This window comes from Lepidothrix coronata, unplaced genomic scaffold (genome assembly GCF_001604755.1).
Source record: "Lepidothrix coronata isolate B3197 unplaced genomic scaffold, Lepidothrix_coronata-1.0 Scaffold301, whole genome shotgun sequence".
Lineage (NCBI taxonomy): Eukaryota > Metazoa > Chordata > Aves > Passeriformes > Pipridae > Lepidothrix > Lepidothrix coronata.
In genome coordinates, this window is record NW_016690481.1 from 864244 (window position 1) to 890469 (window position 26226).

Below are 26226 nucleotides of genomic sequence, written 5' to 3' on the forward strand. Positions count from 1 at the left end.
GCCCTGGGCTCATGTTGCCAGGAGGGTTTAGGGAAAGGGGCTGAACCTGGTTCCCAGGTGTTCATTGAACCTGGGGCTGTAGCACAGTGCAAGGCAGAGGTGGCCCTGAAAGTAGCATGGGCGGGGGTTGCTGGCTGCCCCATGGCCAGACCAAGGTGGGGGGCACAGCCCTGCAGCATCTCCCAGGTCTCTATAGGTCTGTGTGTGCTTTGGAAAGGGAAAGAGGGAAGGAGAGAGGGAGGGAGGGAGGACTGGGGACCACTGCTGGAGCCATGAGATCAAGAGGCACCTTGTGTTTCCTGAAATCCCCTCACCTGCGCTGGCCGAGTCAGAAGCTGGATGACTTTGATGTGCGCCAGCTCTATGAGTGCAACTGGATCGTTGTGAACTGCTCCACTCCAGCCAACTTCTTCCACGTCCTCCGGCGCCAGATCCTCCTGCCCTTCCGCAAACCGGTCAGTGCCAGCAGCTCTCTGCCCGACTCGGCGCCCAGGCAGGGCAGTGCTGTGTCCCTGCCAGGCTGAGAAAGGGCTGGGGGCAGATTGTTTCTGGACCTCACAAACACGGGCGGTTGGCCTCTGTCTGGCCCAGGACCTCATGGTGCCATGTGCTGCTGCCAGCTCATGTGAGCTGCAGGGGCTGTGACCCCTTCCTGAACTCCACAGGGATGTCAGAGCTGTCAGGGCTGGCAGGCACCAGTACATAACCCAATCCAGCTGCTTCCCATCAGCTTCAGCTGTGGGGCAGGCAGGCCCCCAGCAGCACCTCAGCATCCTCCCCATTGGACACCCTGACTGGGACAGCCAGTGCTGTCAGGAAACAGTCCCCAATATGGGAGAGCACAGCAGCTGAGCGAGAAGCAAATCTCTGGCAGCTGCTCCTGTGCTCAGGCAGGACAGGCAGGGGAGGGCAGGCAGGGTGGGCAGGGGAGGTAAGGGAGGGCAGGCAGGCAGGTTGCTGCTCTGGCCTTGGCTCACAGGGAAGGTGTTTCTGGCAGGGCTGACCAACTTGCTCTGCCTCTTGTCCCTCACTCCAGCTGATAATCTTCACTCCAAAGTCACTGCTGCGCCACCCTGAAGCCCGCTCAAGCTTTGACGACATGCTGCCAGGTACGAGCAGCACAGAGCTGCCTGTGTTCCCCCTACGCTGCTCCATGGGGTGAAGGGCAGGAGCCAGTGGCCTTGGGTAAAGTCCACCTGGCAGCAGCCTCTTTATGTTGAAGAGGGGCCAAGCAAGGCCATGGCCATCTCCCTGGCACACGGGAGCCACTCCTCATCAGGGCCAAGACTGGTACCCTAGCACCTGGGGAGACGTGGCTCAGTGACACTTCCTCCATTGGTAGCCACTGCCCTCTGCAATTTGGCAGCTCCAAGTGGCACAGAACCATAATGGTTTGTGCTGGGAGCTGACTGAGTACCAGCTGCTGGACTCTGCCTCTTGGGATCCCAGGAGAGGCTGGCATGGGATTCAGGTGCAGCAGCTGCTGGCACTGTGCCATTGGCCACTGTGGCTTACAGCGCCCTTCTCTTCCTTGGCAGGCACCCACTTCCTCCGTGTCATCCCTGATAGTGGCCCCGCGGCCCAGAATCCTGAGCAGGTGAAGCGGGTGCTCTTCTGCACTGGCAAGGTGTACTATGACCTGACCCGGGAGCGCAAGGCCCGGCAGATGGAGGCCGACGTGGCCATCACCAGGGTGGAGCAGGTAAGCAGGGTCCTGCCATCTCTGTGCCTGTAGGCTGAGGGTGCTGCAGCCCCTGTGATGCTGCTCCATGTCCCTCATGATGCCACTCTGTGTCCCCTGCAGCTCTCCCCGTTCCCCTTTGACCTCCTCCAGAAGGAAGCCCAGAAATACCCATCTGCTGAGCTGGTGTGGTGCCAGGAGGAGCACAAGAACCAGGGCTACTACGACTATGTCAAACCTCGGCTCCGCACCACCATCAACCGTGCCAAGCCCGTCTGGTAGGGATGCAGTGGGTGGTTGTGAGGCTGGGAGGAGTTTGGGGGGTGCAGATCCCTCTCACCCTCACCTTCTCCCTGGCAGGTATGCAGGGCGGGAGCCAGCGGCAGCCCCTGCCACCGGCAATAAAAAAACCCACCTGACGGAGCTGCAGCGGCTCCTTGACACGGCCTTCAACCTCGATGCCTTCAAAGACCTGGCCTGAGCCCCGGCGTGGCACAGCATGCTCCTCCATCTCTCTATCTGTTTGTCTGTCCCTTGCTCGCCTCCCCCACCCCTGGAACTACAGACCATGTCAACCCCATGCTGGTGCCTGGAGTCCTTGTCTGCCTCGTGCCAGGGTGACACCGGTGCAGTCACCCTGGGAGTGAAAGGGGCTTGGGGCTGTCCCGCCACAGTGGGTGAGGCCCACACCCCCCTGGGACCTTAGGAAGAACTGATCCCTGAGGCTCTTCTCTGGGTGTGTCCAGTGCAATGAGTCCAGTTCCTCCCAGTCTGGTGTCACACTTGCCCCTGCAGCTGCTGCCTCTTGGAGGAGCGATTTGGGGTGGCTGCCTGCCCTAAGGGCCCACGCAAGTGTGGGGGTGTTGTGCCCCTGCCTCAGTTTTGCCTGTCCCGGGGAGCACCAACCTCTGACTCTGAGCCCCTGCACCCACAGGGCTGGTGTTGGGTGCTGTGTCCTCCCGTGGGAGGCCCTGGGGGGTGGGGGCAAGGGGGCTGACCTCAGCTAGGAGTCGCTGTCGGCGGCCCTAGAACCGGCCCCTCGGTGCCTGGCGGGTCCCTCACCTGCAGGGCGGCGGCCGAGGGGTATGCGCGCCTCAAACCCCCGCACACTCGAGGCTGCCGGCACACGCGTATGCGGCCTGACGTGGGCTGCGTGGCCACGTGGGGTGACTGTGCTGTCACACACCGGGTCGCACATCGTGTCACCGCACTGTTCCCTGGCACGCGCGGCTCCGCGTCCCCGCGCGCACTCCCGCTCACGCACGCGCACGGCGCCGCAAGCGCGCGCTCCCCGCGGTCTCGCCGCCGCGATCACGGCGCCCGTCCCGCTGCCACACGCGTGTCGCCCTCGGCGCCCCGCACGCGGGGCCGCGCGCCGCATCACACGCGGCCACGCGCGACCCCTGCGCAGCCCGGGCCCCCCACCCCAGCCCCGCCCTCCGCGCTCGGCTGCCCGCGCCTGGCGGGGCGGGGGCGGGGCCCGCATGCTGATGAGCGCGCGGCCCCATTGTGCGCGGCCCGGCTCCGTCCCCGGGCCCCGCCCCCCCGCGGAGCCGCGGCCGCGCGCGGCCGAAGATCCCGCGCAGCCTCCGCGCGCGCCCCGCGCCGCCAGGGCCATCTTGGGCCGCCGCCGCGGTGAGAGCGGGAGCGCCGGGCGGGAGGACGGGGGGGGACGGGCGGGACTGGCCAGGCCCCCGCGGGCCGCCCCGCCGTGCCGGGGGTGGCGGGGGCGGTTGCCATGGCAATGGGAGGGGGCCCGGCCTCGGGGCCTGCGCTGCGGTGCTGCCGGGGAAGGAGCGGGGGGGGGGGACTGTCACTGCCGGCGAGGGGCACCCGGGGCCCGTGGCTCCGCGGTGGTGGCTGCCGGGAGGTGGGGCAGGCCCGGCGCGGGTGTCCCCTGTTTCCGCGTCGTCCCTTCCCTCGCGGCCATCCCATCTCAGCCGCCCTCCCGCGGGGCCGGGAGGAACCGAAAGCGCTGGTGACCCCGCAGCCCCCCCGCCTCGCTGCCGGGCCCGGATGGAAATACCCCGGGCGGCGAGGGGCAGTGCCGCGAGGGGACTGCGTCCCTGCCCCGGGAAGTCCCCGCGGTTCCTCCCGCCCGCAGGCGCAAGGGAAGCCCGGTGCCCGCCGCCCCGGGGGGGGTCTGACGCCGTGGTGGCCGGCGCGGGGGGGCGGCCTGGAGCGGGGGCGGCGCGTGCCGGCCGGCGCCCCGGGCCAGACTGGGCCGGACGCCAAGTCCCGGCCGCGGAGGCTGGGGGGGTCGCGCAGGCTCCGGGCTGCACCCCCCCGGCCCCGGCCCCTCTGGAGGCGGCCGCCCCTCACCCGCCGCTCCACTGCCTCCCGCAGCCCCAGTGACAGACGGTGCCGCCGTTCCGCAGCGCCTGCCGCGGCCTCGGAAGACCCAGCCCGCACCCACCGATGAGCTCCATGAACCCCATGAAACCCTCGCTGCCGCCTGCGCCCCACGGGTGGGCGCCGGGGCAGCGTCCCTCCGTCCCCCCATGCATCCATCCCCCCATGCATCCATCCGTTCCTCCATCCTCTCTGTTCTTCATCCCTCTGTTCCCTCCATCCCCCGGTTCCCTCTGTCCCTCCATCCCTCTGTCCTTCATCTTCATTAATTTGTTTTTCTTTCTAGTGATGGTTCATTTGCATACGAGGCTGTTCCTTGGCAACCAAGCACCAATCAGCCGCCGGGATCCCTCTCCGTGGTAACCACCGTCTGGGGTGTCAGCAACCCCTCCCAGAGTCAGGTACCTGCAGCACTCCCACCCCAGGGACCCCCAGCACTTGGGCGCCACTGCCCGTGCTTGACCCACTGCCTCCCACCCCACCCCCCAGGTTTTTGGCAGCCCCATGGGCCCTGGGGGGAGCAGCTCCAATACCCCGCTGCTGCCTGGCATGGCAGGCACCGGCTCGGGCATGAGCTCGCCACCATTCCTGCCGCAGCAGCCCTTCGCTGAGGGGGCACCAGGGAAGGGGTACATGCAGCCGGGTGTCTACGGCCGCAACGCCTACCCCAGCGGGCCAGGCTTTGCTGCCAGGTAAGGCCAGCCCTGTGCACCCTGGCCTGGCACGTGCCCCGTCGCAGGGCCACCACATGCCCCTTCCTGCCTTTCTGCTCTCCAGCTACACCAGCGGCCCCAGCGGTCCTGGTGGGATTGGGCTCTCCTCACATGCTGGCCGGGCCCCCGCTGACTTCACCCAGGCAGCGGCTGCTGCCGCCGTGGCCGCTGCTGCTGCCACAGCCACGGCCACGGCCACAGCGACAGTGGCAGCACTGCAAGAGAAGCAGAGCCAGGAGCTGAGCCAGTACAGCACAGTAAGAGCCTGGCTGTGGCAGAAATGAGGAGCTGACAGCTGCCCTGGCCCTGCCCTGACCTCCTTCTCTTCCCCACTGCAGATGGGCACAGGGCAGTCCTTTAGCAACCAGTTCCTGCCCCATGCTGGGCCCCGTGGCACCAGCATGAGCCCAGCTGGCATGGCAGGTGTCATGGCCCCCTCTGGCATTTCCCCTGTGAGCATGAGTCCGGTGCGGGCACCTGGCACCAGCTCCCTGTATGGTGGGCAACGAGTGCCCCAGCACGCCTACCCTGGTCCCCCCCCAAGCCAGCAGCTACCCCGCCAGAGCCTCAAGCGGGCATACTCCAACGAGGTGAGCACTGCGTCGATGAAGGCTGTGGCGTACCGGGACCCCATTTCCCACTGGTGCTGACACCCTGGCCCTGCAGGGGTACCCAGCGCAGCAGTACCTCCAGGGCGGGCAGTATGCTGTGGCTGGTGCCCAGTATGCCCCCAGCGCCCCCCAGTCCTCCGCTCCGTCCCCCTCCTACCCCGGCCACAGGCTGCAGCAGGGCATGGGCCAGTACCTCTCCGCTTCAGGCAGTGCTGGACCCTATTACAAGGTACTGCAGAGGGCACGGTGGGCACGAGGTGGGGGTCCAGGTGTCTGTGGTCCCCCGGTGCCAGCCTCTGGGGACCCTCCTCCTCCCACAGTCTGCTGACCAGTTCAACGGGCAGAGCACCAGCTTCAGCACCTACAGCCAAGCAGCCGTCAACGGGGTGAGTCCGGCAGCAGGTGGGGTGGGGGCTGTGCCGGCCCGGCCGGGAGCTGAGGGTGCGCGGTGCCTCTGCAGCCAGGCCGGTTGCTGCCGGGGTACCCCAGCTCGCCGCTGGCCGGGAACCCCACACCACCCATGACGCCGGGCAGCGGCATCCCCACCTACACGTCCCCTGGTCAGGATGTCAAGTCACCCTTCCTGCCAGACATGAAGCCCAACATCACCCCCCTGCACCCATCCCCTTCGGGTAGGTGTCCCTGGTCAGGGGGACTGCCAGAGTGGGAAGGGGGGGACTTCACAGTGTGGGGCCCATTTCTGGCAGTGTGGCCCCCCTTTAAAGTCAGGGTGGGAGGGGAGGGGTGTCAGCACAGGGGGCGTGGCCATTGCCAGGGTTTGGGGCCAGTGGAGGCAGGTGGTAGAGGCTTGCTGCGAGGGTGGGACTGAGTGGGGTGAGGGACTTATTAAAAGGGTGTGGCCCCGGGGGGTGGGGGGAGGGTTGGCTTTATCAGGAGTGGTGGCTTTGGTGGGAGGGGCTCCTGTTCTGTGGGTGGGACCTCCTGGAATGGGAGGGGCTTGGATAGGGTGGGGTGTCCTGGAGTGGGAGGGGCCTTCAGTGGGATGGGCTCCTGCATGGGGTGGGAGGGGCCACTGCTGTGGGGGTGGAGCCACTTTGGGTAGGAAGAGCTTCCTGCATAGGGCTGTCTGTCCTGGGTGGATGAGACTGCTGAGGTGTGGGGGGCTTCCTGCGAGGTGGATCCCCGTGCAGCGTGCGGGGAGTGGCTGGGGTGTGGCTGGGGCACAGGGGTTCCTGCTGACGGCACCCCGCAGGGCCAGCCCCCGGTGAGGAGCTGCGGCTGACCTTCCCGGTACGGGACGGCGTGGTGCTGGAGCCCTTCCGCCTGCAGCACAATCTGGCCGTCAGCAACCATGTCTTCCAGCTGCGTGACTCTGTCTACAAGACCCTCATGATGAGGTGCGGGCTGCAGGTGTGGTGTCACACAGCGCTGCTCAGGTGGTGCTGTGCGGCACCATGTGAGGCAGCGCTGGGCAGCACAGCTGGGTGCTGCATGGTGCCATGTGGCATGACAGTGTGTGGCCTGGTGTGGCTTGGCACAGCGTTGTGCTGCATCATGATGTGATGTGTGGTTTGGTTCAGTGGTATTTGCCATGGTTTAAGGTAGTGCCACGGTGGCTCAGCATGTCGCTGCAGCGTGTGGTGGCTTGGGGTGTGGCTTGGCATGGCACGGTGGGACATTGTGTGGCTTGGCACAGTGCAGTGCTATGGTGCTGTGGGGTTTGTCACAGTGCTGTATGACATGGTGGTGCATGGTGTGGCTTGGCACAGCAAGGTTCTGCATGGTGCAGTGCAGCACCCAGTGCGGGTGACACCCAGTGTGGTGGCTCGCGTGCGAGCACGCCCTCTGCCCTCACACACTCTGCCTGCTCCCAGGCCTGACCTGGAACTGCAGTTCAAGTGCTACCACCACGAGGATCGGCAGATGAACACCAACTGGCCGGCCTCTGTGCAGGTGAGTGTCAATGCCACACCGCTCACCATCGAGCGTGGTGACAACAAGACCTCCCACAAGCCGCTCTACCTGAAGCACGTCTGCCAGCCCGGCCGGAACACCATCCAGATCACTGTCACCGCCTGCTGCTGTGTGAGTCACAGCCGGGTCCTGGGACTGGGAGGGTGATAGCTGGGGCTGCAACTCAGCCTCCCCATCTCTCCGCAGTCCCACCTATTCGTCCTGCAGTTGGTGCACCGGCCCTCCGTACGCTCGGTGCTGCAGGGGCTCATCAAGAAGCGCCTACTTCCCGCTGAGCACTGCATCACCAAAAGTGAGCACCCAGCTCCTGGGGGCCGGGGGCTGCAGCATGGCAGGGGAACACCCTGGTCACGGGCCACAGCAGGATGGGGGTGATGGGGCACTATTGCCTAGGTGCCACCAAAGTGCCACCCCATCCCATTGTCCCGGTTCTGACCCTTGGTGCCCCTTGTCCCCACCTCCCCAGTCAAACGCAACTTCAGCAGTGGGACCATCCCAGGGACCCCAGGGCCCAACGGTGAGGACGGTGTGGAGCAGACGGCCATCAAGGTGTCCCTCAAGTGCCCCATCACCTTCCGGAGGATCCAGCTCCCAGCCAGGGGTCATGATTGCCGGCACATACAGGTAGGGCTGGTGGTGGCAGGGTGCTGGGAGGTGTTCCTCACCCAATATCCTGCCCTCGTCTGGCTCAGCTGCTGGTCTCCCCCACAGTGCTTCGACCTTGAGTCGTATCTGCAGCTCAACTGTGAGAGGGGGACATGGCGGTGTCCTGTCTGCAAGTGAGTGGGGGCTGCAGTGGGGCCATGCCCTGGTGTCCCTGCCTGCAGGGGAGAGGGGGTATGTTTCCTGTCCTGGCGGGGGAGGGTGGTTCCTGCCTTGCAGGGGGAAGTTCCTGCCAGGGTTCTCTGCCCTCACTCTGCCTGCACCCTGCCTACAGTAAGACGGCCCTGCTGGAGGGCCTGGAGGTGGACCAGTACATGCTGGGCATCCTGATATACATCCAGAAGTAAGTGCCCTTGCTCTGACTGTCCATCTATCCATCCATCCATGCCTGGCCCTATGCCATCACTGGCGGGGCTGTGCAGCAGATGTCCCAACCTCACCTCCCCTGCCCTCCTGCTGCCCTCAGTTCGGAACATGAAGAGATCACCATTGACCCGACCTGCAGCTGGAAACCCGTCCCAATCAAACCTGACATCCATGTCAAGGAGGAACCGGAGGGGCCGGTGCTGAAGCGGTGCCGGACACTCAGTCCTACTCACATGGTGCTACCTAACATCATGGAGATGATTGCAGCCTTGGGGCCCAGCTCTGTGCCCTTCCCGGCACTGTCACAGCCTCCGGCAGGGGCTGCTGCTGACTACAGCACCCCGGGTATGGGGAGACCCATGGGGGACAGGACTGGACCCTGCCCCTGTGTGTGTGTGTCCCAATCGCCCCATTTCCTCTCATAGGTTCCAGCTTTCCAGGACCTGGGGGCTTCCCAGAGCCTTTCCCTCCCCCTGGCGCCCCTGGCACCCCAACGCTGAGTGACTTCACACCAGGCCCCCCCTCCATCTCCTACCAGCCCAACATCCCTGGCGGCCTCCTGGCCCCTGAGAAACCCTCTGTGCCCCCTCTGCCCACACAGGTCAGCTGGACTGCGAGTGGGGCGGCTATGCCCAAGGCCCCTACATCTCACTGGGAGCACTGGGGGTCCCAGTGAAGGGAGGGTCTTATGGCCGTGCTCTCTTCCCCCCCCTCTGCAGCTTCCCCCATCGGGACGGATGGAGCCATCCCACCCCCCGGTGCAGCCAGGGCTGCACAGCACCCCCTCAGGCATCCAGCCAGCCCCCATGCTCCACCCTCGGAGCGCAGTGGCACGGCCTCCTCTGGGTCCCCCAGCCCACGCTGCTGATCTCGCCTTCCCCCCTGCGCCCAGCATGGCCACGGCAGGTGATGGCTCGGAGCCTGCCCTCGACGTGAGTACCGGGGGGAGCGGCCAGGGGTCCCACTGCTGGCTTGGGACCCCAGCTGCTGTGGGGAGGTGGGCAGAAGCTGTGGGGGGCCAATCATCACACACTGCTGCCCCCAGCTTCTGCCTGAGCTGACGAATCCCGATGAGCTGCTCTCCTACCTGGGGCCCCCCGACCTCCCCAGCAGCAGCAATGATGACCTCCTCTCCCTCTTCGAGAATAACTGAGCCATCCTTGCCCCCGCCAGGGCTGGGGGGCAGCACTGCGTGCCCCTGCCCACCGCAGAGCTGGGACGCCCCACTATGAGGGCTTTCTCAAAGGGCTGCGATGGAACAGATGGGCTGAGCCCCCCCCAGAAGCACAAGGCTGTACATAGTGTAGAAACACTACTGCTACCCCCCCGCCCTCGATACCTCCCCGTATTTAAAGGCAAGTGCGTCACTGCGGGGCTGCCCGTGTCCCCATATCAATGTGCAAATGCTGCTGCCCCTCGTACTGCATGGGCCTGGTGTGGGTTGAGGGGCTCAGCCCCTGCTGCCCCCAAGCCCAGTTGCCCTGTACATCCCCGATGGCTATTAAAGAATCCTGCAGGGTCATATGTGCCCTGTCCTTTGTCATCTCGCTGGGGGTCTGACCCCAGGACCCCTCCTCGAGCAGGGAAGGGGGATCCCTACCCCTTTCCGGGCAGAGAGGGTGAGGGGTGTCCCGGGTGGTGGTGGGATCATGTCCCCTCCCCGGGCGGGGAGGTGGGGGGGGTCCCTCGGTGGCAGGGGAATTCCGCCCCCTCCTCGGGCAGCGGCAGCCCAGGCGGGCCGTGAACCGGGCCTGTGGCGTCAATCATTAACCGGGGCCAGGCGGGCGATGCTGTAGTCCCGCGGCGGAGGGGGAAAATCGGGGGTTTTCCCAGGGCGGGCGAGGGGCTGCCCGTACTGCAGGACTGGTGCTGCCGCATCCCCGCCGCCCCCGGTCCTGTCGCGTACGGCGGCCCGACCCCGCACCTCGCCCCCCAGTTCCCCGCACCGCGCATGCGCGCCGCGCCCTGCCCAGCGCCGGCCCGCGGCCCCCGCCCCACCCGCGCTTTTTTCCCTCCTTTCCCCCCCTTTTCAAACGCGGAGCCGCTGATTGGCCAGCTGCGCTGCCACTCCGCCATTCCGCCAGCGCCCGTTGGCCGGCGCCGCGGGAGAGGCGGGCCCTCCTCGGCCGTATATAAGGGGCGGCGGGGCGCCAATCTCCTTCTGCTGCGCCGCGCTCGCCGCACGGACTAGTCGCTCGTGCCTCGCTCCTGCCTCGCTCCTGCCTCGCTATGGCCAACCCCGTCGTCTTCTTCGACATCGCCGCCAACGGCGAGCCCCTGGGTCGCGTCACCTTCGAGGTAGGCGCGGGGGGGGCGGGGGGCACCGCCGCCATTTCCTCGCCGGGACGCGTGGGGCCGGCGGGCGGTGGGTGCGCGTGCGCGGCGGGGGCGCGTCCCACTGGCCGCGGGGCTGCGCGGCCCCGGCCCGGAGGGGCGAACAAAGGGCCCCACCGGGCCCACCGCGGGCTCACAGCGCCGCGAGACGCGGCCCGACTCGCCCGGGGAACGGCGGTGGTGCGGTGCCAGCGCAGGGCGCACCGTCGCCCGGGGGAACCCCTCTGCCCCCTTCGTCACCGCCGCGCTCGGTTCCGCCGTTTCCCCCTTCCCGCCAGGCCCCGCTGGCCTCACCCCCGGCCGCCTTCCCGCCGCGCCGCCGCGGCTCCGCTCCGCCCCGCCCCGGGGCCGGGGGGGCGCGGCCGCTCCCCCCACTGCGGGTCGGGGCCGTGGCTGCCGCGCCGCCATTTTATCACGGGGCTCCCGGAGCACCGGGATGAGCCGCGTCGAACCCCTGGGCGATGCTTCTCGGATCTGAGGATGCTGGCGGAGAGCGGCGGCAACCCGATCGCCACGGGACTGTCGCTGGAGGGCGAAGCATTTGTCGCCCCGCCCGGGGCGCGGAGCATCCGTGGCACGGCCGGGCCGGCTTCGGGCGCCGTGGCTGCTGCAGAGCCGGGGCTGTGTGCCCGCACGGGTGGCGCATCCTGCCCAAAATCCCCCCGGAGCTCTGGGAGGCGACGTGCGCCCCGCCCGGGAGGGCTCCAGGCATATTAATTTAATCCAGGCCAGCGAAGCGAACGTTCGTTGGTGACATGTGAAGTGCGATGGTTTTGAGTTGGAGCTCCCACACATCAGCGTCAGGCAGGGAGGGCTCTGCAGCTGCGGGCACGGCTAGGATCCACCTCCCGGCAGCGGGTCCCCGCAGTCTGGGGGTGGCCCTGGGGAGCGGGGGACAGTGGTCAGTCACCACCCTAGCCTGACAGATGTCTTTCCTTTCTTTGCAGCTGTTTGCAGACAAGGTCCCCAAGACAGCAGGTTGGTAGAGCAGCTCTGGCCACACTGCAGCTGCACCAAAACCAAGTGGTGTTCTGAATTCTGAACAAAACAGGCTATTCATGGTGATTTTTTTCTTCCTTTGCAGAAAACTTCCGTGCCCTGAGTACTGGTGAGAAGGGATTTGGCTACAAGGGGTCCTGCTTCCACAGGATCATTCCTGGGTTCATGTGCCAGGTGCGTGGCATTCCCACCGCAGTGGGGAGGTGGGTGGGTGGGCGAGGTGGTTATGTCACTCATGTGGGTCTTAGAGTTGGATTCTGGAAGATTTGGGGTGGGAGGGCAGCTCTGCCTCCTGCCTGCAGCGTGCGGAGGGGCCACTGCTCCCGATTCCAGGGTGCTCTCCTGCATCTGTGACCTGAAATGCCAGTCTCTTCACAGGGTGGCGACTTCACACGCCACAATGGCACCGGAGGCAAATCCATCTACGGGGAGAAGTTCCCTGATGAGAACTTCATCCTGAAGCACACAGGCCCTGGCATCCTGTCAATGGCCAACGCTGGCCCCAACACAAACGGTTCCCAGTTTTTCATCTGCACTGCCAAGACTGAGTGGTGAGTCGGGGACTGTGGGAGGAAAGGCTTGGGAGTCCCCAGCAGGGAAGTGTCCTGTGGGGACATCGGGGACCAGCTGTGACTTGTGTTTTTCCGCAGGTTGGATGGAAAGCACGTTGTCTTCGGCCGTGTCAAGGAGGGGATGAATGTGGTGGAGGCCATGGAGCGCTGTGGCTCCAAGGATGGCAAAACGAGCAAGAAGATCACCATCACCGACTGTGGGCAGCTCTCGTAGACCCTCTTCTCACCAACTGACCATTCCTCGGGCAGCCTGGGCGCTGTGCCCTGCTGCAGCTCACCCGCTCCTGCCCCATTCCCGACGTACTGCTGCGTTTCTACTGGGTCTTGGCCCCACGTACACGGTCCCACTGGGCCGCAGTTACCTTTGAGTCTAAATAAAACGAGTTAACCCACAGCAGCCCCCTTCCGTCCCCCAGCTGGAGCAGGCAGGGGGTGGGGCTGGTGGGAAAGGAAGGAGGGGGTACCAGCTGGTCCTGGCACTGAGCTGATCTGTGGGGGTCCTCAGTGCTGCATCTAGGAAAGGGCCCCCCTTCCCTTCTCTACCCACTGCTGTGGGACTGCAATAAGTATGGGGACAGGTGGTGACCCCCACCTTTGGGTTCCTTGTGGGTCTCTGTCAGCCGGTGACCTTGGGCACAGCTGGTGTTTGCTATGCTGTGAAGATGGGACTCCCAATGGCTCCAGTAAGAAGAGTTTCAGGCTGGGAGGATCCCAGTGCTCCCTACTACAGCAACCCAGTTAGGGGGTGGCTCTCTGAGATCCCCAGTGGTCCCTGTTGGGGGGGTCGTAGTGATCCCAGTTGGGGGGTGCCCAGCTCTGATAAGATCCCATGTTTGGCATAGTCTCAGTTTGCAGTGGGGTGATAAGTGCTCCTGATTCATGCGTGGGTGCCCAGCTCCTGAGTGATCCTGGAGCTTCCAGTTTAAAGGATGCGTGGATGGGAGTAGACTAGTATCCTGTGGGCCCAACAAGGGGAGGTCTGCCCCTTTGTCCCACTTTCACCCACAGTACCTGAAGGGCACTGCTGCTCCCCTCACCCCTTCCTGCACTTGGAACTACACCATAGCAACCCCCGTGGGGTCTGCCTTGGAGCGAGGCCTTGATGTGTATGAGGTGACCCCAGTGCTGGCAATGCAGCACACAGTGCGAGCGGAAGGTGAAACTGCCAGCAGCTTCTGCCCCATTACCCTCTGGCCGGGAGCCACTGGGGTTGGGCAGCTTCAGAGGGGCCTGGGGTTGCAGACAGGCCAGGGCGCGGCGAGGCCTTTCCACGGCGCACCGGGACAGCACAAGGGAAGGTTTTTTGCGCTATACTGAGGCACCGCTGCCATTCCATGCAGCACGAAGGGGGTGGGAGCTCCAGGGGTGCTGCAGCAGGCTGGGGGGGATGGGACATGGGCTCTGCCACGACTCCATGGCTAGTGCCCAGTACTTCCCTCCAGCCCCAGCCCTGTGAGGCTCTGGGCCCTTGGTCTCCCCCGTGGACCCCGGCACCCCCTTGGGGACACTCCAGCCCGGTTGAAGGCTCCCTGCAGCTCCTGCTCCCCACCAGTGTCAAGTCCCACAGGGGAGGACACCTGTCTCTTGCCCCCATTATGCTTCCCCACACCTAGGACAGGCTCCCGGCATGACCACACTGGCGCTCCCTGGGAAGAGAAATGTGAACTTCATGGAGCTCAACCTCCCCAGCAGCAAGACCCAAAGTGACCTCTGGCCTGTGGCAGCCAGTCATGGCCATTGGGTCCACATTTAGCCGCAGTTCATCTGCTCCTGGCGTTTTCTTCGCGAGGTGAACAGCTCTCCTCCAGATGGAGAGTCTACTCACAACTCTGAGAGGAAAGAATGTTGAGCAGCAGCATTAAATGCAAGCATGCTGTGATGGGTTGATGAAGGGAGAAGATTTGTGCTGCAGAACTTCCTAAAGAACATTCCTCCAAAGAGAAAGACACAGGTGACTAGCAAATGCCGACACAGGTAGAAAGACAAGTTACACCAAGCTAAACCAGAACACTGCTCAGGCCATCAGCTGAGGGTTTCCGGCACTGACCAATGACCTGAGACCGGGACAAAGCACTGCAGTGTGCCAAATATGCCCAGAAATTGAAGTTGTTTGGCCAAGACCATAGTATGGCCTTCAGCATAAATGGAGGTGAACACAGAGCACTGTTTCCTCCTCAGCCTGCAGCCCACCTTCCTTCTTCTGCCTGTCCCAGTCCTCAATCTCAACCTCGTACTAGTGTCCCCAGCAACAGCATTGCAACACCTCATGCACTGTCCAGTATCTGCATACCACACCTCACACAAGAACTGGTGAGTTCCTGGGTTTGCTGCCATTTCAACCCAGATAATTGTGCTGCTGATCTGTGTTTATCATTCTACCATTAGTCTGAAACCACTGATTGACCCCTGGAGCTGTCCATGAGTGGGTTCTGTTCCTACAGGGTCTGCAGGGTGCTGGACTGGTCCTGCAGAACCCAGGGGGTAGAGGCGAATGAGAGGGGTGCCTGCCTAAGCTGGGTAGGGCCAGTTCCCAAGTGCTCTGGGGGGGATGGACTGGTTTTCCAGGTACAAGTAATGACTACTGGTTTGTGGTCCCCCTCTTAGGGGGTTTGGGGCAGGCAGCCCAGCTGTTCTGGTGGTTTGCACCTTCTCTATCCTCCCTTGAGTGAAAGGGTGCCTGCTGTTTGTAGCTGAGAGGCTGGTCCATATGGGTGGGAGTAGGACATTCCTCTCTGAAATGCTGGAACTCCCAGGGCAGTTTCTCCACAGGGAAGATGAAGGAGGAAGAGATATTGTCTTCATGCTCCTGGAGCTGATGAGCCACTTCATCCACCATGGTTGCCACTTTGTCTCTCCAGGCCATCACTGCCAATGAGCTGGGAAATGAGAGTGGTGGCTCCGTACGAAGTTCTTCCACGTGGGTCACGTGCACTGAGCTTCGTCTGGCTCTGTGAGTAACTGTGTGTTGTTCGTGTCATCATAAACCGTGTTGAGCATGGCCAGTTCCTTCAGGTACTGGATACCTCTCTCCATCGTGGTCCACTTGCCTGGGCAACATAACAACATCTCCCCCGTAGGAATACCTTTTCTTCACTCTTGGCAGGAGTTGCCTTCAGAGGATGAGGGCCTGTGTCCCTCTTCCAATTGCCTTATTAATGCCCCCTTCCCTAGAAAGCAATCCCAGCTGCTTGGCTTCCCTAGTTTCTAATTCCATGATACTAACCCAGTTATTCCAGCATTGGAGCAGCCAGGTGATAATGAACCCACCTGGATGACAGCTGAAATATTTTTACATATCCCACAGCTCACTCAGGAACAGGGATTGAGTGGTTACCTCTTGGTCTGTCTCTTCCTCCTGTTCCTGTGATAACCCTGCTTTGGACTCCTTGTCCTCCTTTCCTAAATGAGCTGACATGCATGCCCATTTCTCCTTGTGTCTGGAGGTGACTTGTCCCAGCATTGGCTGGGGCTCTGGTTCAGCTGCAGGGTCTGTTGCATGGGCTGGAGCAGCCACAGGGCTTATCCAAGCTCATCCCCAGCATAGGCAGCAGGGCAGGGAGGGGATTCTGACCCTCTGCTCTGGGGAGACCTTACTGCAGCTTTCCAGTACTTAAAGGGGCTTATAAGGAAGATGGGGACAAACTTTTTAGCAGGTCCTGTCGTGATAGGATGAAAGGTGATGGTTTTAAACTGAAAGAAGGGAGATTCAGACTAGATACAAGGAAGAAATTTTTTACACTGAGAGTGGAGAAACATACAGGTTGCCCAGAGACACTGTGGCTGCCCCCATCCTTAGAAGTATTCAAGGCCAGGTTGGATGGGGCTTGGAGCAACCTGTTCCAGTGGAAGGTGTCTCAGCATCCTGGGACAGTCTCATCCCAGCACTTTGCGCAGCTGCTTCTCTGCCCCAGGGACAGCAGTGCCGTCTGGGCCATTGTGGGGGCTCGCTCATTCCCCTGACACCAAATCCTACTGTATCAGGAGTGGAGACCCACCAGCATCTGCCTGGAAGATGAAGCTCTTGGGCAGCCCTGCCCAGGACTTGCTGCCTGCAAATTCACTTGGATAAGGAAAATTCTCATGCTTCCAGAATTCGCAGACGAAAGGGAGGTTTTGGCTCTGTGTCTGTGTGTGTCATTATCAGGGAGATGCTGTGCCTGCTGGAAAGGAGCTGCATTTTTCTAGGCCACCTGCCTGTGTCCCTTGGGGAGGGCAAACGAAGACAGTGTGTTTGCCCACAGTGAGAGCAGGACAAGAGTCACTGTTCTAGTGACTCAAACTGCTCCAGAGGTAGCAGAGTTTTTCTCCATCGCAGATCAGCTGAGCCAGCGCCATCTTCAGGAGTTGTAGGAGAGCCGAGGAGTTGCGGGATGGCCTCTCTCTGGGCACATCCAGCACCAGCAGGGACTTGTGCTCTCTAGGTGTCATTGCCAAAGGGACAAACCAACTCAGATCCTTTAACTTAACAGCCCCCTATTCCCCTCCAGTACCTAGGGGATCCCTAGGTCCCCAAAGTAGCAGTGGGATCCCCAGCCCTCCAATGGCATCAGTGTGTCCCCCTGCTTCAATTCCCAAGGGATCCCCAGACCCCAGTGGCATCAGTGGCCTCCCTGGCTGTGCTGCAGTACCCTAGGGACCCCCAGCCCCCCAAGAGTGGCAGTGGGACCCTTACCCCACTGAGGCATTCCCCTGGCATCCACAGCCCCACTGCAGGCAGTGGTGGGGACATGGGGACACTTCTGGACCTGGCCCTGGGTTGTCTCAGCACCTTGTCCCTGTGAGGCACAGCACTCCCTCAGCCCATCTGCTGGGCGAGCTGCAGCAGCAGGTTTGGGTCCATGGCCACCCCACCATCACCCTGGGGAGGGACCCCCAGCTCCACACGCAGCCTGATGGGACAGGCCTCCATGACCTCTGTGGTGCGCAGGTCCTGCCCCCTAAGAGTGGGAGGGTGCCTCGGGGGGTGACAGGCATCCAATTCCCCTCCTCTCCCAGACCTGGGGGGGTGATGGAGTGCTTCAGGCCCTCACTGCTGGGCAGCTCCCCTGGCTTGGGCTTCCCACCCCGGCACTGTCACTAGTGTTCCACGCCCCGCTCTCTACTTCCACTCCATCCTCATCCCCTTCCCCTATGTCCCCCACATCCCTGGCCTCCCCCTCCCCATGTGCCCCATCACCCCCATGTCCCCTTTGTCCCCAGCCACCCCTTCCCCATTCCTCCCACTCTCCCCATGTACCCCGTCTTCCCCCATCCTCCCCATCCCCCTGTGTCCCGGCTCCGTCCCGCCCCCGTTCCCGATTCTGCCCCCCGGGGAGGGGGGGGCTGCAGTTCCCACTCTGAACCTCCGGGTGGCGCCGGAGCTCCGCCGCCGCTGTAGCTGTTTAGGGGCTCTGGGGGGGAGCCATCAGGACCCATCAGGCTTCGTGGACTGACAGGGATCCAGCTGGAGCAGATTCCGCACAAGTTCAGGGTCGACTGGGAGCTGATCATTCTCACAGCTCAGGGCACTGGGACCCTCTTAGTCTGCCATCCGTGTTGAAGACAGAGGCAAAGAAAAAATTAAACATCCCTGTCTTGCCTCTGTCCCTGTTTGTGAGGTGACCAGATTCATCCTGGAACAGGAATATGTAATTTCTGTGCTTGCTTTTGCTATTGATGTATTTAAAAAAGCCCTTTTTGTCATCCTGCACAGTATTGGCAACTTCAGCTCCAGCTGAGCTTTGGCCACACGAATTTTCTCCCCACAGCGGTGAGCAGTTTCTCTATTGTCATCCCACATCACCTGACCTCGCTCCCCTTGGGCATACAGCTTCCTTTCTTTGCCTTTGCTCCAGAAGTCGTGATGGGTCTGCCTTCTTCCAGAAGATCCCTGCTCAGGAGGTCCTGCTCAGCCAAGATTTCTGCTGCACCTGCTTGACTTCTGACATTTGGGAATTGCTGCTCCTGTGTCCTTAGAAGGTGGTGACTAAAAAGTGGCCAGCACTGATGCACCCCAGCACCCTCAGAAACATTTTCCCAGTTCCCTGAGCAGCCTGAAGTCTGCTCTCCTCATATCCAGGGTTGAAATTTTGTGGCACTTTTCCTGGTGTCACCATAGATTTTAAACTTGGTGGCTTCATGATTGCTGTGGCCACGATGGCTTCTAAGTGCCACTTCACCCATGAGACCCTCTCTGGTAACAAGGAACAAATCCTGGAGGGCACCTCTGCAAGTCAGCTCCGTGAGTACCTGTACAACAAGGTCATTGTCCAGGGACTTTAGGAATCCTCTGGACCTATTTGTGCCAGCTGTGTGGTGTTCCCAGTTAACATCTGGAAAGGTGAAGTCTCCCATAAGGACAAAGGCAGTTGATTTGGAGGTGTCATTCAATGGTCTCATCATTGGGTGGTCTGTAGTAGACTCCCACAGTGACACCTGCATTATTTGTTTGTCTCTTAATCCTTACCCAGGACATCCCAACCCCTCTAATCCATACACCACCTCCCCCTACTCAACTGCCCTGCCTTCCCCTCCCAGAGGAACTTGGGCAAGAAAACTGTTGCAAGAGGGGAAAAAGACTTTGCAGCCCCAAACTCCTCCAGTCAGCTCTCTGAGCAGCTTTGCATCTCCTGGAGACAGGTCAGTGCCTGATATCTCCCTGAGACTCCTAGCCATCTCTGCAGGAAGTCTTTTGTCCTTTCTCAGAAGGAAACAAAAAGGCTGAAAGAGAGAAATAAACAGAGAAAGGTTTGGGTTTGAAGGGACTTTCGAAGATCGTCTGGTCTACCCTTCCACCTGCCACCAGGCAGTACACCTTCCACCATCCCAGGTTGCTCCAAACCCTGTCCAACCTGGCCTTGAGCACTTTCAGGAATGTGGCAGCCACAGCTTCTTTGGGCAACCAGTGCCAGGGCCTCACCACCCTCACCATAAAACATTTCTTCCTTATGTCCAATCTTACCCTGCTCTCTGGCAGTGTACAGCCCTCACCCATGGTCTTGGCACTGCAGACCGTGGTAAAAAGTCTCTCTGTGCCTTTCCCATAAGCCCCTTTGTACACTGAAAGGTCACAACAAGGTCTCTCAGAGCCTTCTCTACTCCGGACTGGACACCTCTAGCTTTCTTTGGGCTCCTGCACAGGAGAGAGGCTCCAGCCCTGGGATCATTTTCAAGGCCTCCTCTGGACCTGCTCTGACAGGTCCAGGTCTTATTTGCACTGGGGCCCCTAGAGCTGGATGTGGGCTCCAGGTGGGATCTCCAGAGAATGGAATAGAGAGGGAGAATCCCTTCCCATCTAAAACTCAGCACCATATGGGCCACCAGGAAGAAAATTCAGTCCCTCCCTGACTAAACCAGAACATGGTTAGCAGCAGCTATGTGCTTAGTTCTGACCTTGCATTGTGTGGTGGATTTGGTGGGCACACACCAGAGGTTCTGAGGCTGGTCCCCAGTCCCCTCCCAGGTTATTGTTTGGCTCTGTCATGATATATGGCTTGTATGTGTGTGCTCTTTAGGATAAACCCTTTGCTCCCAAGAGCACACAACCACGGCTCCCCTGACCTACCTCTCTACTGCATCAGCATCTCCTTTTTTCACGTCATGACATCTACTGCAATTCCTTTCCCCTCCCACCTCTGTGACAGCCACTTCCTCTGGACACTCCCTGTATCACAATATCCCTGTAACCTGTTCCCTGGAATATCAACCCTCTGCTGCAACACTATTAAAAAGCCACCAACAGTAAAATTTTGAGCCCAAAGCTCAATTTCAAAGGCCAAAACATTATTTTTGATTATTTTTCAGATCCAACCCCGAGCTGGATCACAAACCCTTGTTTATACATGTCCTAGTTAGAACAGCTGGGACCAATTCATCACTGGATGGGTGTAACCCAAACCTATGTATTCTATAGCCTTCCATGCCATTTCCCAGAAACTGTTATCAACAGAGCATTTACACCCTCTGCCCAGAGCAGCCTGACTCCTCAGGCTATAAACTAGGTGTTAAGAGGCCAGCGAGATAGGAGGATGTTCCTGTCCTCACACCCTTTCATGGAATTCCCTGCTCTGAGGGAAGGACTGAGCATTCCTGCCTGAACTGGAGAATATATAAACTTGGAGTTTTGGAACCACTCGTGGGATCCAGAGGAAGACTGCAGCTCATTGCTCTCAACCACTGCAATCACCACTTTTGACCAGACTGCAACAGCTCTCCCATCAGCAGGTTTTTCCCCTCTCCCTTTACTTTGGACTCAGGGGGGGCCCAAGGAACACCACTTTGTTCATGCCCCAGGATGCTGGGTTATACATTTGGGGTTTGTGGGTTAAGACCAATTGTTCGTCTGTATAATCGTACTTATTGTATTATTTTATTAAATTGTTATTCTGACTTATAATCTCTCTTTTGAGTTGAGTTCATTTCCCCTCCTGGTTAACTTTTAAACCAACACAATACAATGCAGTCTCAAAGTAGGGAGAGCAGCAACACTTTTAACTCCCTCTTAACTCTACATCCCTGAGGTGTTGTTGCCATCACTGCTGGGCTCAGCCTTGGCCAGTGGTGGGTCTCTCCACAGGAATGATGGTGGACCTGGGACGAGACTGGAGATGAGGGACAGGAGGGTTCATGTCCCTAGGGGTGTTGGGGACCTGGGGTGGGAACAGGACCCCGTAACAGGGCTGGCATTGATGTCTCCAGAGGGGGCTGCAGCTGGTGCCCAGGGATGGGGGCTACTGTGTCTGGGAACAATGGGACCAGGGGTGGGAATGGGCTCCTCTGATGTCACTGGGTCTGGGACTGATGTCTCCAGAGGGGGCTGCAGCTGGTGCCCAGGGATGGGGGGCTGCTGTGTCTGGGGACAATGGGGCTGGGGTTGGGAATGGGCCCCTCTGATGTCACTGGGTCTGGGACTGATGTCTCCAGAGGGGGCTGCAGCTGGTGCCCAGGGATGGGGGGCTGCTGTGTCTGGGGACAATGGGACCAGGGGTGGGAATGGGCCCCTCTGATGTCACTGGGTCTGGGACTGATGTCCCCAAAGGGAATCAGGAACTCGGAATGGGGAGCTGAGGGGGGGGCTGACAGCCCTGGGGGTGTTTGGGACCTGGGATGGGGCTGGGATTGATGTCCTCAGAGGTGTTTGGGACAGGGATGAGGCTGATGGCCCTGGAGGCTATGGGGACCCCCATGGTACCTGGGATGGGATCCCATGGTGGGACTGGGGGTGGAACTCATGTTCTCAGACCATGCTGGGTCTGGAGGGGATGTCCCTGGGGATGCCAGGTTTGGGGATAGCTTTATGACTCCACAGTGGGCCTGGGTTTGTGTCCCTGGGGGGGGCAAGGGTGGAGACTGAGGGGTGCTGGGGGTGGGCCCCATCCTGGGTTTGCTACCGGTACAACCCAGTCGATTGTGTTGCTGATCTTTATTTAAACGCTCCTGCAAATATTCTGCTGGCTTCTGCCCGGCTGTTGGGGCGCTCAGAGCCGGCTCTCGAAGCTGCGAGGCGCCTGCGGAGAGAGGAAGCTGCTGAGGCCCCGCCACGGCCGGGGGTGCAGGGTGGGTGTGAGGGTGCGGAGCAGCACTGGGTGCCCCGAGGGGTGTGGGCACCCGGCTGCACAGGGGAGCTGTGGGCACAGAGAGCTCTGGGCAGAAAACGGGGCACCAGCTCACAGCACAAATCTCTGCTGAGTTTGGGCAGTGGCAAACTGGGCACCCAGAGCACCTTAGCTCAGAAAACCCCATGGCTGCTCTGGCTGATAGCAGCCATCCAATACCAGTTTGGTAACTCCCCGCAGGCCCACCAACTCACTTTCTCCTCTTCCTCCACAAGTGGAATACACAATACAATGCCATCCCCAGCAGAATTGAGCCCAGGACAGCCACGATGCCTTCTATGCAGTACGTCTGGAAGGTATCAGCACCCACAGAGTTTGGGTCTGCCCTGCCCACCACAGCGTTTGGATCTGTCCTGCCATCCACAGTGTTTGGGTCTGTCCCGCCATCAACAGCATTTGGATCTGCCCTGCCCACCACAGCAATTGGGTCTGTCCTGCCATCCACAAGGTTTGGGTCTGCCCTGCCCACCACAGTGCTGGTGAATCTTCTGCCATCCACGGCGCTGTTGAGGCTGAGGCTGTTCACACCTGGAGGAACAATTGTGCACATCAATGTGCCCTGACATTGCCAGAAAATGTTCTTTCCCACTTTGTTGGCGTGTCTGAATGAGGGAATATCCTGGGTGGCAACATTTCTGTGGCTTCAGTAGAAGCCAAGGAAACTCCCAAAGGCCTTGCAAGTCCATGCTCTCCAGAGCCTCTCTCTCTCCTCTCAGCTTTGCTTGCGCTCTGGAGTGGCCGCAGTCCAGTTCTCCCAGTGTCTGGCTTTGCTCCCCATTCCTGAGGATCCTTCACATTTGTCCACAATTGTTCTTGCACTCTGGCCAGGGATGGTCTGACTGGGGCAGCCGTAGTCCCTGGGACTCAGTTGGAGCCACAACTGGCAGCAGAGATTCTGGACCATCCTTGCAGCTTGCCAACACCTTCAGGGTCCCTGCAGTGAGGCTCTGAGGTGTGGGCTGGGGAGGCTATGGCATGTCCCTACATTTATCCAAAACCTCTGCTGCCCCACTGTGCCGGTTAGGAGTGACCTGTACCCACCTCGTGCTATCGTCTTCAGCTGTCCAAGGATTTCATGTAGCACTTTGGATGTGTCCTGGGAAGATTGTCCCTTTCCGTCTTGATACTCTGGACCTTAATGGAAAGAATAAAGTTACATTTCTGCCCCAGCAAACCCTGGAAGCAGCACTCAGGCTGTGCAGTCAGTTAGGACTGACTCGTGACCCCCTCCAGTGCAGGGTCCAGCCAAGAAGCAGGAAAAGCCCTTCCTGTGCCCACAGCTGCAACCAGACCCCCCATGAGGAGCTCCTGTCACACCTTGGGGTACCCTCTGTCCTGACTGAATAGCAGAACAGGGGAGGGGATCATGGAATGACATATTACACCCAGGCTTTGCTCCCCATTCCTGTGGATCCTTCACATCTGTCCACAATTTCTCTTGCAGGCGCTCACCTTCCCTTTCCAGGCTTGGTGGGTGCTGCCTTGTTGGACACTCTCTCTGACCGTGGGGGACACATTGTCCCCCAGACAGGACCCAGGGGGCCAGATGGAGAGCACGGAGGGACCAATTGTCCCTTGGAGTGAGATGGACAAAACCCATCCCCTTGGAATGAGGTGGACAAAACTCATCCCTGTGTCAGGGAGGGCCACCCCCAGCTCTTCCTCTACAGCCCAGCACCCACACTCTGAGGGGACACACTCAGGCCCTCAGGAGACACCCAAACCTCGCTCTCCCTCACTGCCCTTTCTCCAGCATGGGCAGCGCTTGCCTGCTCCCACTTTTCAGGTCTTGTCTCCCATGTATGGCCCCTGGCAGGACTGCCCAGTGCCTGGATAATTTGGAAAACATTCCTCTAGCCCAGAGTGGGGGCCTTCCCCAGGACTGGCCANCAAAGTGTTTTGCCCATGCTTGGAGGCAGGTCCTTTCCTGGAGGCTCCCTGGGACTTTGTCCAGGCATCTCCAAGAGTGTTGTGGTTTCATCTGGCAGCAACTGAAGCCGTGAGCAGTAGCCGCAGATGCCCCTAGGTAGGTCATGTACCTGTTGTGTCCGTGTTAGAGGCCAGTCCATGTCTGGCAGCCTCCCAGGATTCCTCCTGGGCACCACCAAGAGTGTATTCACTTCCTCTGGAGGTGGCTGAAGGCTTGGGCAGGAGACCAAGACTCCTCCTGGGTGTTTTGTTGAAGAGTTTGGTTCCTGCTCAAGGCTCCAGCAGTGGTGGCAGGAGCAACAGCAGTGATGTGGATGTGGGTGCAGGTTTGATGTGGAGGGGCTGCAGGTTTGATGTGGGTGGAGACACTGTGGCGCTGTCAGAACCCTGGCAGAGGAAGGAACTCAGTGGTACTTTGTGGCTGATCAGCTGCACAGCAGCGGAAAACCAAGGCAGAGACAGGAACATGTCCTGCTCTTGAATCAGCAACCCTGGCAAAATCCCTGTCCTGGCACTGCCCGTGTCCCATCTCAGGGTTATCTCAGGTACTATCCTGAGGTACTGTAATGGTTGATAAAGGCGAGGATAAATAATTTGGTGATAAAATTGAGTTTGTAATAATAAAGTTTGCAATGATGTGGTTAACACTTTACTTAGGTTGCAAAATGTTAAGTTGCAAAATGTCAAACCGCTGTGTTGTGTTGCCATGGTAAGATGTATCCTGTTATGCTAGCTGTAATGCTTTAAGTGCACTTATAAGGAAGAAAAAGCATGAAGCAAAAAGGGGGGAGGTCGACTAAAGGGTCCAGAAAGAGGATCTACTGCCTTCATCCGGGGATTGGACACGGCGGGAATTGAGGACTGCTGACTAACCCGACTGTTGGCTGGCCCCTGGCAACAGACTGAGGTCCAGGCAGCGAGAACCAGTGATGAAGCACAAAGAGACTAAGGGGGCGGGGATTGCAACAAGTATAAAAGAAGTGGGCTTTGGCTTTTTGAACTTGCGGACCCTTGCGGAGCAAGAGTCTCCCCGGCCTCCCAGCGCTGTTTTGCTCATTTGCCTTCAATAAATTTTGGGATTTCAAATTTTAAAATTATTTGTGGTCTCTTTGACTATAACAGTACCCCCACATGAGCTCCCTTGGTTAGAACATGGTGCTAATAATGCCAAAGTTGCAGGTTCAATCCCTTAGGGACATGAACCATCCTGTCCCTCATGCCCAGTCTCATCCCAGGTCCACCATCACCTACGTGGAGAGACCCACCACTGACCAAGGCTGAGCCCAGCAGTGATGGCAGCAACACCTCAGGGATGCAGAGTTACGAGGGAGGAAAAACTTATTGGGCAGAAGGAATTGGGGCAGAGAAGAGAGGAGTTGGAATGTATGAGGGAAACAACCTGGCAGCCCCAGGCCACTGCAGGAGGGTATCCAGGCACCGGAGCCCAGATTCCCTGGCCTGTGGGGGCCCAAGGGGGAGCACAGACCCACCTACAGCCCTTGGAAGAGCCCCCACCAGAGAAAGGGGATGCTGCAGGAGGCTGTGACCCCATGGGAAGCCTGTGCTGGAGCAGGGTCCTGGCAGGGATTTGTGTCCCATGGAGGGAGGAGCCCATGCTGGGGCAGGTTTGCTGGCATGACCTGTGACCCCGTGGGGATCCAGGTTGGAGCAGTTCCTGAGGGACTGACCCCATGGGAAGAACTCATGGTGGAGCAGGGATTGTGTCCTATGGGAAGGACTCACGCTGGATCAGGACAAGGACTCCTCTCCTCAAGGGAGAACCATGGAATGAACTGACTGTGACCCACATTCCCGTCTCCCTGTGCCCATGGAGGGGAGCAGGGAGAGAATTGGGATTGAAGTTGAGCATGGGAAGGAGAGTCACTGCTGAGCTCAGCCTTGGCCAGTGGTGGGTCTCTCCACGGGGGTGATGGTGGACCTGGGATGAGACTGGAGATGAGGGACAGGAGGGTTCATGTCCCTAGGGGTGTTGGGGACCTGGGGTGGGAACAGGACCCCGTAACAGGGCTGGCATTGGTGTCTCCAGAGGGGGCTGCAGCTGGTGCCCAGGGATGGGGGGCTGCTGTGTCTGGGAACAATGGGACCAGGGGTGGGAATGGGCTCCTCTGATGTCACTGGGTCTGGGACTGATGTCCCCAAAGGGAATCAGGAACTCGGAATGGGGAGCTGAGGGGGGGGCTGACAACCCTGGGGGTGTTTGGGACCTGGGATGGGGCTGGGATTGATGTCCTCAGAGGTGTTTGGGACAGGGATGAGGCTGATGGCCCTGGAGGCTATGGGGACCCCCATGGTACCTGGGATGGGATCCCATGGTGGGACTGGGGGTGGAACTCATGTTCTCAGACCATGCTGGGTCTGGAGGGGATGTCCCTGGGGATGCCAGGTTTGGGGATGGCTTTATGACTCCGCAGTGGGCCTGGGTTTGTGTACCTGGGGGGGGCAAGGGTGGAGACTGAG

The 26226-nt window shown here is 60.4% G+C and overlaps 4 protein-coding genes and 1 long non-coding RNA gene across 16 annotated transcripts in view; 3 read left to right on the forward strand and 2 right to left on the reverse strand.

Moving 5' to 3' along the window:
• The window catches only part of OGDH (oxoglutarate dehydrogenase), a 32703-nt gene extending 30442 nt beyond the window's left edge, over nt 1-2261 (forward strand). For all 3 annotated transcript variants that reach the window (XM_017837331.1, XM_017837333.1, XM_017837332.1), the window contains 5 exons: nt 333-455; nt 1037-1109; nt 1539-1702; nt 1805-1959; nt 2042-2261. In XM_017837331.1, coding sequence (XP_017692820.1) covers nt 333-455; nt 1037-1109; nt 1539-1702; nt 1805-1959; nt 2042-2162 — 636 coding nt within the window. In that variant the 3' untranslated portion in view covers nt 2163-2261. The remainder of the gene's footprint in view (nt 1-332; nt 456-1036; nt 1110-1538; nt 1703-1804; nt 1960-2041) is intronic.
• Nucleotides 2262-3284: 1023 nt separating this feature from the next.
• Nucleotides 3285-9834, forward strand: ZMIZ2 (zinc finger MIZ-type containing 2). Of its 6 annotated transcripts, XM_017837364.1 has the most exons (20): nt 3285-3316; nt 4028-4149; nt 4320-4434; nt 4523-4725; nt 4811-5003; nt 5085-5336; nt 5413-5586; nt 5678-5743; nt 5818-5989; nt 6571-6715; nt 7193-7271; nt 7347-7403; nt 7479-7584; nt 7759-7916; nt 8004-8071; nt 8230-8298; nt 8422-8666; nt 8747-8922; nt 9041-9253; nt 9367-9834. In XM_017837364.1, the coding sequence occupies exons 2-20, from the start codon at nt 4100-4102 to the stop codon at nt 9472-9474; spliced, it is 2649 nt and encodes an 882-aa protein (XP_017692853.1). In that variant the 5' UTR covers nt 3285-3316; nt 4028-4099; the 3' UTR covers nt 9475-9834. The 6 variants fall into 6 exon arrangements, with proteins under 6 accessions (XP_017692853.1, XP_017692852.1, XP_017692854.1 ...); XM_017837363.1 differs by having other exon boundaries at nt 7193-7403; XM_017837365.1 differs by having other exon boundaries at nt 5923-5989; nt 7193-7403.
• A 641-nt stretch (nt 9835-10475) lies between these two features.
• PPIA (peptidylprolyl isomerase A) lies at nt 10476-12621 on the forward strand. Its single transcript, XM_017837370.1, has 5 exons — nt 10476-10619; nt 11603-11633; nt 11740-11828; nt 12033-12205; nt 12305-12621. Exons 1-5 carry the CDS (start codon nt 10551-10553, stop codon nt 12438-12440), a joined length of 498 nt encoding a protein of 165 aa, XP_017692859.1. The 5' UTR covers nt 10476-10550; the 3' UTR covers nt 12441-12621.
• Nucleotides 12622-16631: 4010 nt separating this feature from the next.
• Nucleotides 16632-26226, reverse strand: part of LOC108508516 — a 26772-nt gene continuing 17177 nt past the window's right edge. Inside the window, exon 3 of the long non-coding RNA XR_001878413.1 lies at nt 16632-16643. This is a non-coding gene — a long non-coding RNA (uncharacterized LOC108508516). The remainder of the gene's footprint in view (nt 16644-26226) is intronic.
• LOC108508514 (opioid growth factor receptor-like) overlaps nt 21608-26226 on the reverse strand; it is a 9498-nt gene continuing 4879 nt past the window's right edge. For 3 of the 5 annotated variants that reach the window (XM_017837343.1, XM_017837342.1, XM_017837341.1), the window contains 3 exons: nt 22861-22953; nt 22014-22347; nt 21608-21711 (listed from right to left, as the gene is read on the reverse strand). In XM_017837343.1, coding sequence (XP_017692832.1) covers nt 21627-21711; nt 22014-22347; nt 22861-22953 — 512 coding nt within the window. In that variant the 3' untranslated portion in view covers nt 21608-21626. The remainder of the gene's footprint in view (nt 21712-22013; nt 22348-22860; nt 22954-26226) is intronic. The other 2 variants (XM_017837345.1, XM_017837344.1) reach the window with 2 other exon arrangements.

Coding starts and splice junctions, on each gene's coding strand:
- ZMIZ2 (XM_017837363.1), top strand. CDS start 4,100: ATGAGCTCCATGAACCCCATGAAACCCTCGCTGCCGCCTGCGCCCCAC. Junction 7,585..7,758: donor TGAGCACTGCATCACCAAAA/GTGAGCACCCAG, acceptor CCACCTCCCCAG/TCAAACGCAACTTCAGCAGT. Junction 8,299..8,421: donor ATCCTGATATACATCCAGAA/GTAAGTGCCCTT, acceptor TGCTGCCCTCAG/TTCGGAACATGAAGAGATCA.
- PPIA (XM_017837370.1), top strand. CDS start 10,551: ATGGCCAACCCCGTCGTCTTCTTCGACATCGCCGCCAACGGCGAGCCC. Junction 10,620..11,602: donor TGGGTCGCGTCACCTTCGAG/GTAGGCGCGGGG, acceptor CTTTCTTTGCAG/CTGTTTGCAGACAAGGTCCC. Junction 12,206..12,304: donor TGCACTGCCAAGACTGAGTG/GTGAGTCGGGGA, acceptor GTTTTTCCGCAG/GTTGGATGGAAAGCACGTTG.